Source organism: Tachypleus tridentatus, chromosome 1, assembly GCF_004210375.1.
Source record: "Tachypleus tridentatus isolate NWPU-2018 chromosome 1, ASM421037v1, whole genome shotgun sequence".
Lineage (NCBI taxonomy): Eukaryota > Metazoa > Arthropoda > Merostomata > Xiphosura > Limulidae > Tachypleus > Tachypleus tridentatus.
In genome coordinates this window covers 44,335,194-44,352,538 of record NC_134825.1, presented here as the reverse complement: position 1 = coordinate 44,352,538, position 17,345 = coordinate 44,335,194, and the positions used below count along the sequence as shown (strand labels likewise).

General features: G+C 32.8%; 1 protein-coding gene across 2 annotated transcripts in view; it reads left to right on the top strand.

Annotated features, from left to right (window-relative positions):
- The first annotated feature begins 2,580 nt into the window (after positions 1 to 2,580).
- The window catches only part of LOC143247232 (ras-like protein 2), a 67,734-nt gene continuing 52,969 nt past the window's right edge, over positions 2,581 to 17,345 (top strand). Inside the window, exons 1-2 of one of the 2 annotated variants that reach the window (XM_076494973.1) lie at positions 2,769 to 3,064; positions 4,175 to 4,370. In XM_076494973.1, the coding sequence (XP_076351088.1) occupies positions 4,308 to 4,370 (63 nt within the window). In that variant the 5' untranslated portion in view covers positions 2,769 to 3,064; positions 4,175 to 4,307. Of the gene's footprint in view, positions 3,065 to 4,174; positions 4,371 to 17,345 lie in introns of both variants that reach the window. The other variant, XM_076494963.1, reaches the window with a different exon arrangement.

Here is a 17,345-nt window from a genome sequence, read left to right as displayed (position 1 = left end):
GTGATTAATTCCGAACAATTTAATGTAGAATATCCTGGATAAGAAATAAAATTTCATATCAACATTATTTATGTCTGTTCTACCTTCATTTTAAAAGTGAATACTACTTCCTACTCTACGTAGCTACTACATGCGTAGCTTTTCAAACGCAGAGCGGGAAGCGACTGCCTTAAAAAGAGACAGTCGAATTCGCGAAAAGACATCACGGTTCGCAATATATGTATAAGATAATTTCAATGTAAAGCTGTGTTCCTTGTTTAATTAACTTTCAAACAGACGTTGTCTATATCCCTATGTCCATATGTAACATGGTCAAATACATGTTTCAAGCATTGAATGAATATTGTAATACCATATTATGCAGATTATCTCTGGGTATACACACAACTATTATTCTTTTTCATGAAAACATACATAAAAATAATTTCTCTTTCGAGAGGAAGAACGCAAATAATTAATCTCAGTTCAGTTTGTTTATAATTTAATGAATTTTGTTAATAAGAAGAAAAAAATAGGATGGAACACGTTGGTATTATTCTGCTAATTAGAGGATCCGAGAATGGCTTACCTATTTCCATAAGCCAAACTTGTCTTTCAAAAACAAACAAGCAAAGAGCAAGAGTCTTTATGATTGATCACTGGTTGAGCATTTTAGTTGGATGACTTGTTTGATATTTTGATAAAATAAATAGACTAGCAAAAACATCATAATTACTTAAATTATATATTTAACAAAACCTTGTATTGCATAAACAGTTAATAAAATAAAAAATTGCTCGATTTTAGGGACTGTTTTTTCCTTTTATATTTTGCTAAAAATGACATCTAGGGCTTCATTTTTACATGTATGCTGGTATATACAAATGATAGTATACAATTACTAGTGACAGATTTTGGTATTTATTTCGAGAGTGCAATCTTCACGTCTCTCTCTCACACACATCCCGTCACTCAAAACGTGCTCGCCCTTTCAGCCGTGAGGGCGCTATAATGTATGGTGATGTGAAGCTGCCTTCCCTCTAGTAGCGGGTTCAAATCCCCGTCATACTAAATATGCTTGTCCTTTCAGTTGTGGGTCCGTTATAATGTGACGGTCAATCCCACTATTCATTGATAAAAGAGTATTCCAAGGGTTGCCGGTAGGTGGTGATGACTAGCTGCCTTCCCTCTAGTCTTACACTGCAAAATTAGGGATGGCTAGCGCGGATTTCCCTCGAGTAGCTTTGCGCGAAATTCACAAAACAAACAAAGTTCAATGTTTCTAAAATTGTAATGCTTAGGAACATTCGAGCTATTTATTAATAAATCTTCAAATTAAGATACATTTATTTATTGCCTAAATACGTAGTATATAAATATATCATGTGTTTCTACCTTCTTGTAATATTATGATATTAATTTTGATTTTGATCTTTGTTCTGATTATCTGTCGGTTTCACATATCACGTATTCAAGAAAATTTAAACAAATATTCTTTAAATCGGTGACGTAACTGCAAAAGATGCCCCTGCCCTCATGAACAGTAATTAGGTCCTTACATTTATTTCCCTACAAGCGCAGTTACGATTTAGGCCCACTTTTGGCTCGGGCCCCCACGAAATTGTGGGGACATACTTAAGCCGCTGTTTTCAAGTTATCTTTATTTCTTCGTTATTATTGAAGTAGTTAATACCTATTACCAAAGTGGAGAATAATGCTTAATACAACATTGCGTAAAGATGTCGATAGTAACATTCCTAGTTTTTGTTCAAGTGATATCTGGTGGTTACTGCGCCATGAATTTGTAATGAAAATGACCACTTATATAAGAATAAATATCAAATTGGATAAAAAAAAAGTTTCTTTTAGTTTAAAAAACTCAGATCTGGTAGTCTGGCAGATGACATTATCTTGAGAATATCCTGTATAAGCAATGATCTTGTGCAAGTAAATCACTGTTTTATGTTTCAAATTTAATAAATGTTGTTCATTTAGTTTTAAATCTGTGTCCAATATCGTTATTCTATTGAATAATCTCTCAGTTGATTAAGTTCACCTGAATACGTCAGAACAGAAAAGAACGTAAAAAGAGAATAACAGTTATCAAACCCAAATGAATTTTTTAAAAATGGGTTGAGCATATTTTAGCGGCTAGCGTGCCCAAACTGTGTAGCTGGAGGCTCATAATTCGTCATCCCTTGCAGTAAAAGCAATCTGGACTAGAAGGTGCACTATAAAAGTAACAGTCAAATCCCATTATTCAATCAAATACGAAGAGTCCAAAGATGATGGTTCTTGCCATTGTCCAGCTCCTTGTCCACTAAATTGGAATACACACGGGACTACACGTGTAAAATAAACTTTCCTTATAAATGTTGCTATTTCGCTCTAGCTTGTAAACGTTTAAATTAGCTTCTATGTTTCAAATTTAGACATAGATAGCTATATTAACATTTATTTAACCCGCACATACATGTAAAGATATGCACCTTTAAGTATATTATTTTGTGGTTATATTAGGTTTATATTATTGTTCTATTATAAAATGGATCTGGTGGTGATTGAAAGAACTATTATTTAGTTTCATATATATTTTATACAAAACACATAAAAATGAAATGGTCATAAATTTTTCTTTTGTAAAACAGAAATAAATGATCAATATTTAATACCCTGCATAGAAGTAAAGCATAATATTAGCTTATACTACTCAATTTATGGGTGTTAGAGTGGGCCAAACGTTGACATGCATCCGAAACAAGGCGTACGAGAAAGCCTCGCAACAAAGTTATATATATAGGGCGAAAGAGCAGATGGTATCGTAGTTGGGGTATGAATTTCGAGTGTGAGACTTTGAGGCGTCATATAACTGTGGCCAAATTGTCAATTTATCTTATAATAGTACATTTACTTGCTTAGGAGTAATCAAAGTGTCATATTTACTTGTAAGCCTGTTATTTCACGCACAGAATTTGTGGAAATGTCACGGAATAACCAAACAAACAGTTTTAATCAAACATATAAACTTGTTGTCGTCGGCGGAGGCGGAGTAGGGAAGAGTGCATTAACTATTCAATTCATTCAAGTAAGTTGATATGTGATAGCCCGAAGTAGTGATACAAATTTTGTTTCGAATTTATTGATAAAAAGGCGGAACCAGTTAAAGCTGAATGTAACACAGTGGGATACCACGATAAGTAAATTATAGTTTTAAGAGAGAAAGTTGTCACATAGGCCTAAACGAGCAAGTTAATTAGGTTTCGAACATAATAACTTATCTATAACATATCTTAACAACTTCTACTCGTATATTTGTATTGAGGAAATAAGTGAATTATGTAGAACGTAAGATTAATAGTGAATGTTACAATATAATAGCGATAATATACAGTTTAATACTGAGTAATACCAGTAGCAATGCAGTACAATATAATTGGAAATATAAAACATCTCTGTTTAATTCACTTTGAATTCCTTTTTAGTTATACATTATACATAATATGACTTAAGATAGTGCTTTTACTTTTCGAAAGGCCCCCCGCTAGTACAGTGATAAGTCTACGGATTTACAACGCTAAAATCAGGGGTTCGATTCCCCTCGATGGGCTCAGCAGATAGCTCGATGTGCCTTTGCTAAAAGAAAAAACACAAACGCTCACACTTTTCGAAACATTTACTTGACTATCATTAACTTGAAAGATGAGTGTTGTATGGTAATACTTGTTTAGTTGATTTCTGAAAGGATGTGGTGTACTTCAAGGTTTATTACAATAGTTAGTAATGGGTAGCATAAATTATCTTGTTTGATCTAAATAATGTAAATTTAAATTTATTAAAGAAAATAATTTTAAAATCATTAAATGAAAATTTGACCATTTTATTATTCACTTGGTTCTTGCATTGGTAACACCTTAAATCTTTGAAATGGAGAAAATATGTAAAGGATGTGTATCTAGCTTGATTTCAAATATTTCTAAACATGAGATACTTTACCAGACCCATATCAAGGTCAATACAGTAACTTTCTGCAGTATTGATTCACAGTAATAGTAAATATATCCAGAGCTTTTATTATTTACCTGTATTATTTTTTTTATCTCTATAAATACTTAAAAAGACTTAAACTTGTAGTTTAATTCTTGTGTTTTGACCAAACTAAATGTTTCAATTAAACCTACTGTATTTTATTGTTTAGGTTGTTTTGAATTTTGTGCAAAGCTACACAAGGGCTATCTGCTCTACTTGTCCCTAATTTAGCAGTGTAGAACTAGAGGGAAAGCAACTAGTCATCACCACCAACTGCTAACTCTTAGGCCAATCTTTTACCAATGAAAAGTAGAATTGACCATCCCATCACAATGCTCCCACAGCTGAAAGGGCAAGCATGTTTGGTGTGACAGGGTTATTTTATTGTTTTGACTTTTCTAAAGGTGGCAGGGTGACACACATAGAATTATCACTTTGGTTGTAAACTTGGTAGCAGAGATTTTGAAACTTTTCATTTCTAGCTGCATGTTTGTAGGTCTTGTTGTGAGATATATATGAAGTTACATAGCATATAATGCTAAATATGATGAAATATGGAGATTTGTTTTTATTAAAATGCTAGATTGCAACACATAAGTATGTTAAACAAGTCTGCCCTATTCAGATTTTGAACCTATAACTATGGACAACATAATATAGCTTGGCCATTCACACCTATAACTACACACCCAACCTAAAGAAAAATATATTTAACCCCATTCTTGATTTTTCTGGAAGTCACCACTTTCCTTATTAAACTCTTTGGAGATGTTGGCCTTCCTGTTGCCAATGTTAACTTATTCCATAAGGTAATTACCCTGTTATAAAAATAAAGTTGTTTTAATTGGACTCTTGTCTGTTTATTCCAGCTGTTATCCTTTTATCTTCAAAATAGAGCATAAAAAAACAGATGCTTTTATCATGTCACTTCTACAAAAAATCTTGTAAACTTGATGAGATTACCTTTTATCCTTTTTCTTTTCAAGAGACAATAAGAGATTTTAAATTCTCTACATATAATAACCCTTCCATCCCTGGAATTATTTTAGTAGCAATTCACTGAACCCTTTCCCATAATTCACTATCCTTTTTTGTAGCTAAGATATAAAATGATATTCTGACTTCTAAACAATATGTCTATAAATACACTTTAAAATTCTGTTAATTTTATTATTAGCAACAGAACACTGCTTTGTTAGCTGGAGCAACTGTACCACAGTACTAAGAGCTTGATGTGATCAGCAAGCTTTACTAATCATTTCCCTATGAATATCAATAAGTAAGAAAAAGTAAAGCCCTAAAATCTGATTCCTTTAAGTGCACTACTGTCAACAGAGGTCTCATTTGACTGAATTTTGTTGATAATGAATTTTTGCTTCCTCTCACCTTGGCACTTTGCAATCTAGTTAAAGTATACACAATCTCTTCTCAGTCTTAACTGATGTGATTGTTTTAGTTAATTTTCTGTGGCATTTTATTAAAACATTTGAAAATCTAACTACACCAAATCCACACCCTCTCTACCTTCCAGATAACAAGTAACATTCTCAAAAAATTTGAAAGATTAGTAGCAGAGACTTCTTATAGATGTAAAAACAGCTGGTATGGGTTGAGAAAATTCTACGCAGAGGAATGAACAACTTTTTGACCTTCTTTGGTCATTATCAGGTTCACAAAGAAAGAAAGAGGTAACTGACTGATAGCTGATCACATGTTTGAAGGGGGTTGTGTAATTGAGTGTAGGAATGTCAAAACATTGTTCGCTCCTCTACATAGAATTTTCTCAATCCATACCAGCCATATTTATATATATATATATATATAATTTTCTACAAGTGGGTTTTCTTGTCATCATGGAAAAACCTCTTGTACAGTGAATGCATATTTGCTCTTTATTATATCACATTTCATAATTATGCAAAATGTCTTCTAACATAATATACAGATAACAAAGTGCTCTTTGGTCCTTTAAGCCTGATCCTGAGAAAAGTAAAATCTTATACTCATCCTTTATTTTTTTAGAAATTTATTATTGATTCCCATTTTAACTTTTTGATCTTTAGAATTTTCCACACTACAGAAATAAATCTGCCTTATGGTTTATATAGAACTCTTATCACCTTTCTTAAAAGCAGAAGTACCATTATCAAGTCCTCAATCTTTGTGCACCTGGCTACTGTATTGACCTAGCAAGGCTTGCATACCTGATCTTTAGCATCATATGGAAAAATAATGTCTGATGATTGGGTGATTATCAGTTTGATCCCTCTTTTTGAAAAAAAAGGCCTAGAGAACTGGAAAATTATAGGACTGTTACTTTGACTTCTGTTTTTGTGGTAGAAAGGTATTGAAAAGTTAGCATTTAATTATGACTTTTAAGCATAGTTTCTGAAAAAGGGTTTTATTTTCTTCACAATGTATTACTTTTATTTTTACAAGACTTTCCCAATTGGTACTGTTTTAGAACTGCTGTTGTTTTACATATAAAAGGAGGGGGAAGGACGATGAGCTATGACTAGCAAAAACAAAACAACTAAAAATCATTTTTGAGGATTTAACTGTGGAGAAGAGAGCTCTGAACTCTGCTCATGATAATGTTAAGAACAAGAGTTTTGTTGTTCCTTTCTATAGGTCTGTTTGAGAGACTTTAAAGTATTATATATTTTTTATCTTGTACTTAGAAATATCTAATATATTGGAATGAGTGTAGAAACAGGTTGCTACAATTGTGATTTTTTTTTGTTATTTAATATGAGAAAGATTTATCTAATTTTTTTTGTGGGCACAGAAGAATTAAAATGAGAGATAATTCAGGTATTTAACATTCAGAGAGGTTTTGACAGCTTTATTCAAGTTGTTTGTGTGAGTAGTGAAAAAATTGCAATTACAATATGTGAATATGAGATGCAGTACATGTACATTTGTGGTTTAAAAAACTACATGCAGACTTGTGTTTAAACATAGTGTCACTTTTGTTTTTTTCCAAACTTCTCCAGAGTATCATCTTATTATCACCAGGTGATTTTGACAATGCTGAATTTGCTGTTTAGTTTTATTTATCTATGTTTTTTAATACAACCATAATGTTTGTTGTTTTTTTCATATATAGGTATTGTATTAAATAATTCTTGTTAGTTTCACTATGAACACTTTTCAAAAGAAAATTTATTTGCAGCAGTTTAGTATTACAAGCATGGAAAACATGTTGTGGTGCTTACTAAATAACTGGTAACTTGGTTAAACTTTCAGATAGTATTGAATTAATGGAATATCAGATTACACTAATGATGAAATTTTGCACAGAGACTTGGAGTATTTGAGTGAAATCAGCTGGCACATAGCAGGTGCATTTGAATCTTAAGAAAAACGTTATGCATGGTGTTTATCACAACATCAGTTATTTTTACAGGAAGAACTCTTGGTAGAGTTAAAAAAAATGTGTAGTAATTATTATGGAGTCTCTAAAGTCTTGCAAAAGATGCATGTTTTATTGTAATAAGGATATAGGATTTTAGGTTGTGTACACAAAAATATTGAGTACAAGTTAAAAGAGGTCAGTTTACTTCATGGTTAGATCTCATCTGGAATGTTTTGTTCACTCTTTGTTGCCTTATTTTTAAGAAAAGATGTAGTGTTGGGGTGAGGGTTCTCAGTCTGTAAGTAATTTCACGTGGGGCTAGGTTTTAAATATTTTAATGTTTTCACTGGAATGAAGAGGAAAAGAATTAATGAGTGGTATAATTGAGGTTTATAAGAATGTTGAAGAGTGATAATGCACATGGCATTTTAATGAAAACTGGGTGCATTTAGATTAGAGGGAACAAGTTTAACATATGGAAAATTTAGACAGCTTTAATAACGGAAGTGGTATCTCTCTTAGTAGGGTGATTAGCTGTAGAATAGTTTGTATCAGATGTGGTTGAAGCTACAACATGAAAGGAATTTAAAATGGATGGGTATTTTAAAAATCAGATGTAAGAAAAGGTGTTTTTATATGTAGTTTGGAGTAGAATGGTTGAAGAAAACTGGATGAACAAAGTGACACCTTGTTATTTTGTAGAAATAAAATATCAGTGTTAATAACTGGACAACATGAAAGTAAATTAAGTATTGTAAATTGATGTTATCAAATTATTGCTGTTTTTAATGACTCTTTGTTTTTAAACCTCACACAAAAAGTCTTAAGAGTGCCTCTTTTTTACCCAGTCTCACCCATCTAGTTAGACCAAATTTTGTAAGATGATAATTACTTAAATTTCAAGCTCTTCTGAATTATGATGCATTTTTAGTGTTTAAGTATATAAATGTAATGATCTAGTGGGATGTAGCTTATGATTTATCTTGTAAACACAACACAGAAGAAAAACTAAGATAATGAATTGTTGAAAAACTGTGATACCTGTGCTAGCATTTTATCCATAGTATTGCTTTTTTAATTTGAGAAATTGAGTAGGAAAACCTAGTCAACAGAAGCAGTGCACAAGTCAGAATGTTATTCAGTGGTGTATGTATGTATATATGTATTTAAGTATGTACATGTATTTCTTGGGTTAAATTACTTGTACAAGTTCCAAGCTGTACTTCCAGGTGTAATGCAACCTCAATAATTTAGCCAGTGTGTCTAAATCAATTCATTTCTAATGATATATAACCATGAGAAACTTGAATGAATTGGTCTCTAAGCCAGTAATTTATTTAAAAGTCAGAAAACAAAGTTTTTATGGTAGGTAAGAAAAGCTAAACTTCTATAATTTGCAATGGGGGTAGGGGACTACATTTATAGTGTAGATAACTAAATATAAAAAAAAAATTCTGTACATAGGTTTTCTCATATCCAAGAAAAACGGAACATGTTAAAGTCTCAGTTTTGGTTACCAGAAAATGAAAAGGTTTTGTCACTTGTGTGTGTACCTTCTAGTCAGAAAATTAATTTATACAACCTGGGGTGTCAGAAATGTAAAAGAAGGATTTGTTTTTTTTATTTTTGTTTTCACCGAGGGTTATTTTTTTTAAAATATAAAAAAGACTTGACATGCCTAACTACTTTTAAAAGGTAATCAAAACTGATGATGGATAATTCATTTAGAGTACCTGGAGGACCTCACATTATATATTCCTAGTTAATTAGCCACATAAATTTAAATGTGGTTTCTTTATCAAAAATTGCCTCTGACTATAGTATACAGATATACTAGTTTTGCTATAAGTAGAACTTGACAGTACTAAATTCTTTATAGCTAGGACAATTGTTTCTTACCATCTAGCTACAAAAATGAACAGTATAAATAATTTTTTAAGTTGCAAATTTAGTAAATTTGTTTATAATCAAGACTTTTAATTGTACTATTTTTTTGTATTTTTATGTAACTGATATCTGTAATTGCATATTTGATTCTTTTACTCTACTACCAAAAGTATTGGAAACCACTAAACAATGACTTACGTTAACAAGATGTTTATTATCAATGAAGTTCTTTTTACAGGTATCTATGCAGAATCACAGGTTTTTGTGAAAGATGTGACCAGTATGCCCTTGGATATGATTAATATTAAGTTATAGTTTTACTCTAGAATATGTTAAAATATCTTTCAGTCATGAAGAACTGAGTATTTACACAAAAAAATGTATACAAACACGCGTTTTCCTGTTTATTAGTTGAGGCACGAATTAGGATAATACTATTGTTGACAGCTGTGATATGAATTAGGATAATACTGTTCACAACAGTTGCAACTTTCATTCAAATAAGCGTAAGAATTTCACACGATAAGGTAGAAAAATTAAGAAATGTGGTTAAGAGACTGGTGTCACCAAGTGGAATAATCTTTTAAGATGCTCTGCGTATAGCAGCTGACATTAAGATTCCAGGTGAAACCCATAAACGTGAAAGGAAGACGGGTGAGGTGACGTTAACTGAGAACATCTCCTTTTATGGACGTTTATACCAGGCTTATGCTTACCTATAGATCCTAGTTAACACTCCTACGAAAACTGGGGCCTAATAGGCCCCAGAGCAACTTGAAAGGTTATTAATATTAGGCTAATAATTTTGTATTTAAATGAAATTGCCATTTAAATCCATTAATTAATGGATTAACGAGATTCCCACTGTCCCTATCTACTATCTAGCGAAACCACAGCCAGGGAAACGGGCTTGGAGAAATCAGGACTAGAAACGTCTTTTCGTAGGAGTGTTAAACAAGTGTATAGTTGTATATTAACTTGCATTTATTTATTTTCTCGTGTTTTTTTTTTCTTTAGTATGCTTTATTCTCTCCAACCTGGAAATAAGAAATTGGCACAACAGCTAATTAACATGAATACATGTAAGATTCTTCTATAAGAACCCACATTCGCTGACGTACGTAGGATAACTGAGTTAACTGTTGGGGAACTCTGAAAACGGAAATAGGTGAAGTCACGCGTGATAATATGCGTGTTGCTAGCTGTACAGGTAGTTTTTCAGACAAGATACAAAATAGATAAATCAAAGAAATACATGTTGACAACGTGAAAACAATCAAAATAAGATATAATATCTATATTATATACCATATAAACATGTGTCATTTTAACTTAATAAAATTAACGTAAAATAACGTCCCCCGCTAGTACAGCGGTAAGTCTACGGATTTATAACACTAAAATCAGGGACTCGATTCCCCTCGGTGAACTCAGCAGATAGTCCGAGGTGGCTTTGCTAAATGGAAACACACACACACACACACACACACACACACGTAAAATAACAAGACTAACGAAGATTAGGCCTGATAGCACTGAAAGTCATTACAGAATAGCAAAACTAAAGCCTTATCTCTTTCAACATTAAAATCCACCATTAAATAGAAACACGATTATTTTTACTGATTTTAGCCAACAACTCGAATACTTAACACTTTATTGTTTAGTTGTTTATTGGATCGTTATTATTTGTGTCCCTGTGTGCATGAACAGTTGTACAATAAAATAATTGATAAAGTATAAGGCGATTTATTTTAAATAGGAAATGTGTTAAAAATGTTCCATTTATATCTGAATTTAATAAAAATTTTAGTCATAAACAACGCATGTTGTGTAAATTTATTATATTGTTTACTTTATTATTCTGTAATAGTTATGTGTGGAAAAGGTAACAGAATCTCGACTGTAGTAAAAGTTACTTTTAAAAATTATACTCGTCTATTTTTAATTTCTCTCTAGTGTAGGCCTACAGTACCATCAACAGTTGCACACTTACTGTCCACGGTAGTTTTGATAGAAACTGGTTTCGTCTATATGTTTGTAGACATCTGGTAATATGCATCTTTATCTACAAACACAATGAAAATAAACGTGTTTGACAAATTGTCCGGTATTGTGACTGTTCTTAACATAGACCAAGGAACCGAGCAATTACCAAGTAAATTTCAGTTGTATGTCTCATTCTTGCGTGTGTATTTTCCTTAGATAATGACTACAGTTATATTTGCTTGATTATATTATTCAAAGAAACAAGACACATCGGCGTGTTTTCGTTTCTTTTGAGGTTTTTTTGAAAATTTCCTCTAAAATTTTGAAATTTATTTACGTTAAGTTTGCCTTGCTTGAACGGTTTTAAAAATATTTTTGCCTTGCAAACCAGCTTGATGCCCCCCGCTAGTAAAGCGGTAAGTCTACGGATTTGCAAACTCAAATCAAGGGGTCGATTCCCCTTGGTGGGCTCAGCAGATAGCTCGATGTGGCTTTGGTATAAGAAAAGCACACACCAGCTTGATTTGTTCTTATTCCCAACTTGCCAGGCTTCAGATGAAAGGATCCAAGGTTTGAGTAGCAGTTCTGTTTAAATACATCAAGTACTTTCAGTTTGGTCAAGCTACGTAAGTGACCGCCAGGCCTGTTATTCTAAAATAATTCAGTTTACCGCCTTTTGTGCCATTTCTTGTAGTTGCGTGGGATTACCAGATTGCGAAATAAAGAACTTGACAATGCAGTATTATGAAATGGGTAACGGTTGCCTAGTACAACATGTACTACCTGCGGAGAAAGTATTGTAGATCCAATCTATGAAAGTAGCCTAGATGGAAAGGACGACGTTTCGATACCCTTCATGAAACGTTCAGGAATTGTTTCTTAATGTCCATTCCACTTGTGCTATTTTTGCACGGTACACCAAGATTGTCTCCAAAATTGTTTTCTTGAACTGGGTAGATACTACCCAGTTCGTCTACCGTAATTATGACCATATTTCTTTATGAATAATTTTTGAAATACAAAATTTTAAATTGAAATTATTGTACATACTCTCCTGCCCAAGTCAATTTATCTTTCTACATCCTACCACTAATTTGTATTAAAATACATCACATAAACCATGTTTAATACTCAAGCTATATTTTAAATTTTATTTTATTACTTTTACTGAGTTTCGTTCACGTCATTATATTGTTTCTTTTGTTTGGAAGCTATACTAATTCGCAGAAGATACTAGTTTTATATTCAGGCATTGTCTGTATAATGGATATAAGATTTAAAGTGGATTTCATGTTGAGTCAGTTATATATATAGTGAATGCTAAATATGGTACGAGTTTGGCTAAAACACACCTTCAATGCGTGAAAAAAGTCAACTCGAATTACCTTTTTAAGCACTTGAGAATTTTTAAGTGTTTTGTGGTAATAAAATTTGATTAGAATTTCTGTGTAAAAAAAAAAAAGGAAAGTGAAAACTAGTTGAAAGAAGAACTGTTACTAATAATGTACGTGTTGCCTATTCTGAAATCTTGTAATGATCTCGTAATACTGGTATTTTTTCTAAATATTTTGGTTGGAAAACTGGTAATCAGTGAACGTATTCTAGAATATTGAGTCCTAAGCTCAGTCGTTAACGGAACATGTTAACCAAAACATCGGAAAATATTTTATCTGAGGAAAATCCTCTGTGTTATCCAAGATCGTTATTATATTTCAGAAATCGGTCAGTGAACCTTTTTAGTACGCTAAATATATCCCTATCTGAGGGAGAAGTGAATTGAAGAACTTACAGCGTTAAAATACGGTGTTCGATTCCCGGCGGTGGACACAGGAGATAGCTGAATGTAGCTTTGCTGTAAAACAAACAAATGCAATTAATATAGCTGTGAGATTCTCTGTCATTTTTTAAGGAAATAAAACTATTTTGAAAAGTTTATATATATGAGCCTTGTTCTTAGGCAAAGTGTTTTGTTTTTTACATACGCACCACTGAGTCAGTCATACGCAAACATCAGTGTTTGACACCTGATAGCTATTTTTTCACAGTGTATTCTCGCATCCTCTTTTCTGTAGGCTTAAAAGTGGTTAGTATTCCGAAACAAAAATGTTCCAAGTAATAAATGTTTTTAGAGGAGAAAAGTTCATTGCTCGATTAATTTGTGGCAGTTAGTGAGGTCAAATAATGAACTTTGGTACATGTAATATTAGTTGAATACGCTTGTGAACAGCAACCTTTATACTTGTGGGACAGAGTATCGACAGCATTAGTTGGCATTGCTCGAGGGATGTTGTAGATTTTATCATTGAAGCCTGTAGCTTCGTTAAAATATTTCAAGTTTAATAACCTTTGGCAAATTGTTCAAAGCAAATCCCTGAATGTAAGTGATTTGATCGATCTCAATGGTGAATGACAGTAGAGGGGGCTGAGAAACGAATATTGTTACTTTTTTTCTTTTGTTTCGCAAACAATTGATGTAAACTACAATATTTATAGGTATTATGATGTGGTCCTAGTGTCCAGTCTCCGAAGATTTCATTTCTAGGGTTAATCTTGATAAAATAGTCTGCATGAAATATTTTTGCACATTTTTTTCACCATTGTTTTTGTAACAACTGTTACTGTTATATCCAAGAAGGAGTAGAAATAAGTTAATACTGATTTTTTTTATCTTTAATTTTTTTAGTATTCAGCTGTAACCTAAATATTTGAATCTGTGTATGGAATTTTACCGGAAAGATTGGATATGGAAACTATTTCGTTTAGCGTGATGATAGAACACAATAGTTAGCAGCACTCTGTGACGTCATTATAGTATCTTTCAGCAATCAGTCATCATTTTCATGTTTGCATTAGACATTTCTATTGTCTAGAATATTTTGTTATTTGGTATTGTATTAAAAAGCAAAATGCCTTAAAGCCTTGTTTGAAATGAATTGTAATAATGGTTTTCTAGACGATAGCTTTGTCCCGAGATTTATTTAAACCAGTTAATAGCAGTAGACGTAATTTCAGTTGTGCCTCGCAAGTTGTTTAAGAGTTGTTGACAGTTGATAATAACAACTTTAATATGTATCTACATATATTTTGTCGGTTTAAATCTTATTTGGAAAATAACAAAATAGTGGGTTTGTAAAGTATAAAGGTAGAAATGAAAATATGCATTTATAAGTTCGTCGCTGGGACAGCGGTAGTCTTCGGATTTACAACGCTAAAATAAAGGGTTCGATTCCCCTCGGTGGACGCAGAAGATAGCCCAATGTGGATTTCTTATAAACAAAGTGCATTTATAAACATCATCATCCACAGGTGGAATATGATGAATTTTGATAAAGATAATGGAAGCGAAGTTTTATAATAATGTATGACGAAATAAGCTGAATATTCACTCAGAACATGTTTATGGCAGTGCATTTTAGAACGGGTTGGCTGTATAAATGTTTTTGCCATTGTTTGTTAATGGGAGATTTGTGTTTTTGTGACGTACGTGTTGTTTATCGTGACTTATCTGCACGCAATAACTATTCAAACACTTTCAAAATTCTATTAAACTACTGTATTGAAAAACATAACTTCGAGATCAAATCATTTCCTGATATCTAAATTTGCCAATTCGATATGGTGTCGATTGTGCTTTGCTAATGTATTTTTCAGTTGTGATTTTTTAGTGGCATTTGAAAATTGCTCATTCTTTGTGTGTCCCTCTTATGGGATAGCAATACGTCTATGGACTTGCAACACCAAAATCCGGGGTTCGATTTCATTTGGTGGGCACAGCAGTGAGGCAAGTGCGACTTTGCTCTAAAATAAGCAAACTTTTCTTTGTTTCACAACATTCAATAGTGAGCTGTTAATTTAATACTTCTAGTTTGATTTTATCGGAACCGGCATTTTTTGTAAACCATTTCATTCCATTTTTATAACATGAAATAAAATGATTTTACCCCCAAATTAGTTTATATTAAACAAAAATACATGTTGTAATAATGCATCATTATACAGGTTCGTAGTGAACTATTAATCGTTGATGTGGGTAAGTTTAAAGGAAAAATAAATAAAAACTGAATGAACCATTTTAATTTACTACATTGGTTAAATCTACTTTTGTTATTCATAATTAAGATGAATGTTGGTCACGAAACTCGAAATAAGAAAAATACTTCATTTTTAATATTTATTTTAACTAGATATTCCATCATTTATACCAAACATCAATATAATGTTTAACATGTTTTTATATACTTGAATTTTCAAAAACATTAAGTGGCATTGTCAGACGTTACCTTAGGGAAGTTGTGAAAAGCGGAGCCTGGCATGACCAGGTGGGTTAAGGCGTTCGACTCGTAATCTGAGGGTCGCGGGTTCAAATCCCCGTAGCACTAAACATGCTCACCCTTTCACTTTATAAAGTGATGGTTAATCCCATTATTCGTTGGTAAAAGAGTAGCCCAAGAGTTGGCGGTGGGTGGTGATGACTAGCTGCCTTCCCTCTAGTCTTACACTATTAAACTAGGAACGTCTAGCGCAGATAGCCCTCGAGTAGCTTGGCGCGAAATTCAAAACCAAACAAAAAGCGGAAGAAAAATGAACCACAAATTACCAATAGTGAAATTCACAGCAGTCAGATATGTATTGTAGAATTTAGATTCTGCTTTCGAAAAGAATTAAGTTTTCAATATTTCTTTTTAATTTTGCTACTCGTGTTTATTGTTATGAGGACAACATCGAGAATTTAATGTATTAAGTAAAAGAAGAAATTTTCGAAAGTAAGTGTAAATATCTATAAAATGTATATAGCATTTGAAATATCAACTTTCAATTCGATTATGAACGATGATTAAATTATGTCCCTCATTAACGTAACCTACCCACATCATGATGGTGTATATTGATTGGAAGTTTCTGAAGTGAAGATGGTAATGTAATAAGCTTTAGAGGCATTGATATGTGAAGATCAATCCCACTCTTTGTTGCTAAAGGGTAGCTCGAGAGTTATCGGTGGGTAATGTTGACTAGTTACCTTCCTTTAACTTATCAGTTCTATATCATTCCTGTCTAGATCTGATAGCAGTCAAGTGGCTTCGGGCGAAATTCAGCATTCAATTTCCTAATGCCAAATTGCAGCGGAAAAGAATGATATGGGGTCCGATTTAGGGCTAGAAACATGATGGTACAATACGTGTAGAAGGGAAAAGCAGTTTCAATTCTAACAAGCTATGCTAAAATTTGTAATTACAGTAACGCAGTACCTTTCCCTAATCGCGCTGGTCGTGTTCAAAGTAACGACATTTGTGCCGTTTTGGAAGTTATCATTTGTCAAACATTAGAATGCGTCATTAGGCTCAATGCACTGTTACGCCTAATTTTTCAGTTATTGAAAACATGCTCTTAATATAGGAATCTGGATTCATAAATCGTGCAATACTGGAGCAACAAAAATAGTGTGTCACAGAATGTTTGTTGTAGGCACTTAATAATTCCCACTGTATAAACAAGTATAATGAAGTGTTGAACAAAGAAATGTGATATTGATGTATTGAAGGCATTTTAATTCTGTAAGCGTGGGAGTGAAAGTGAAGAATAATGTACGTCAATCACATATCCAGCTCCAAGTAGGTCCGTTATCCAGCTCCAAGTGGGCCCGTTATCCAGCTCCAAGTAGGCCCATTATCCAGCTCCAAGTAGGTCCGTTATCCAGCTCCAAGTAGGCCCATTATCTAACTCCAAGTAGACCCATTATCCAATACCTGTGCTTACCAGGCCGATAGGCGTGATTGACACGGCATTTTGTATTAACTATAACTGAAATAGTGTGAGTTGGATTAAGTTGTATAAGTTTAATTTTTAGCTACCTTAATTATCATGATAGAATTTAAGAAGTTATGTTACCGTCACAAATTTAAAAAATGTATTTGTCAGGGACAGCGATAGCGGGGGGTGTCCCACTAGTGATCATCAAGGGAACCCCCAAATTCTAGTGAAATCCGCAAAAAAACACAAACTGTACAAGTTATCCATTGTCGAGCAAAGCATTCGATATTCGTTTAAGATTTCGTGTGTCAGTTACTTAAAATGTTGTGTAACGTGGATAGTTGACAAGATAAAAGTT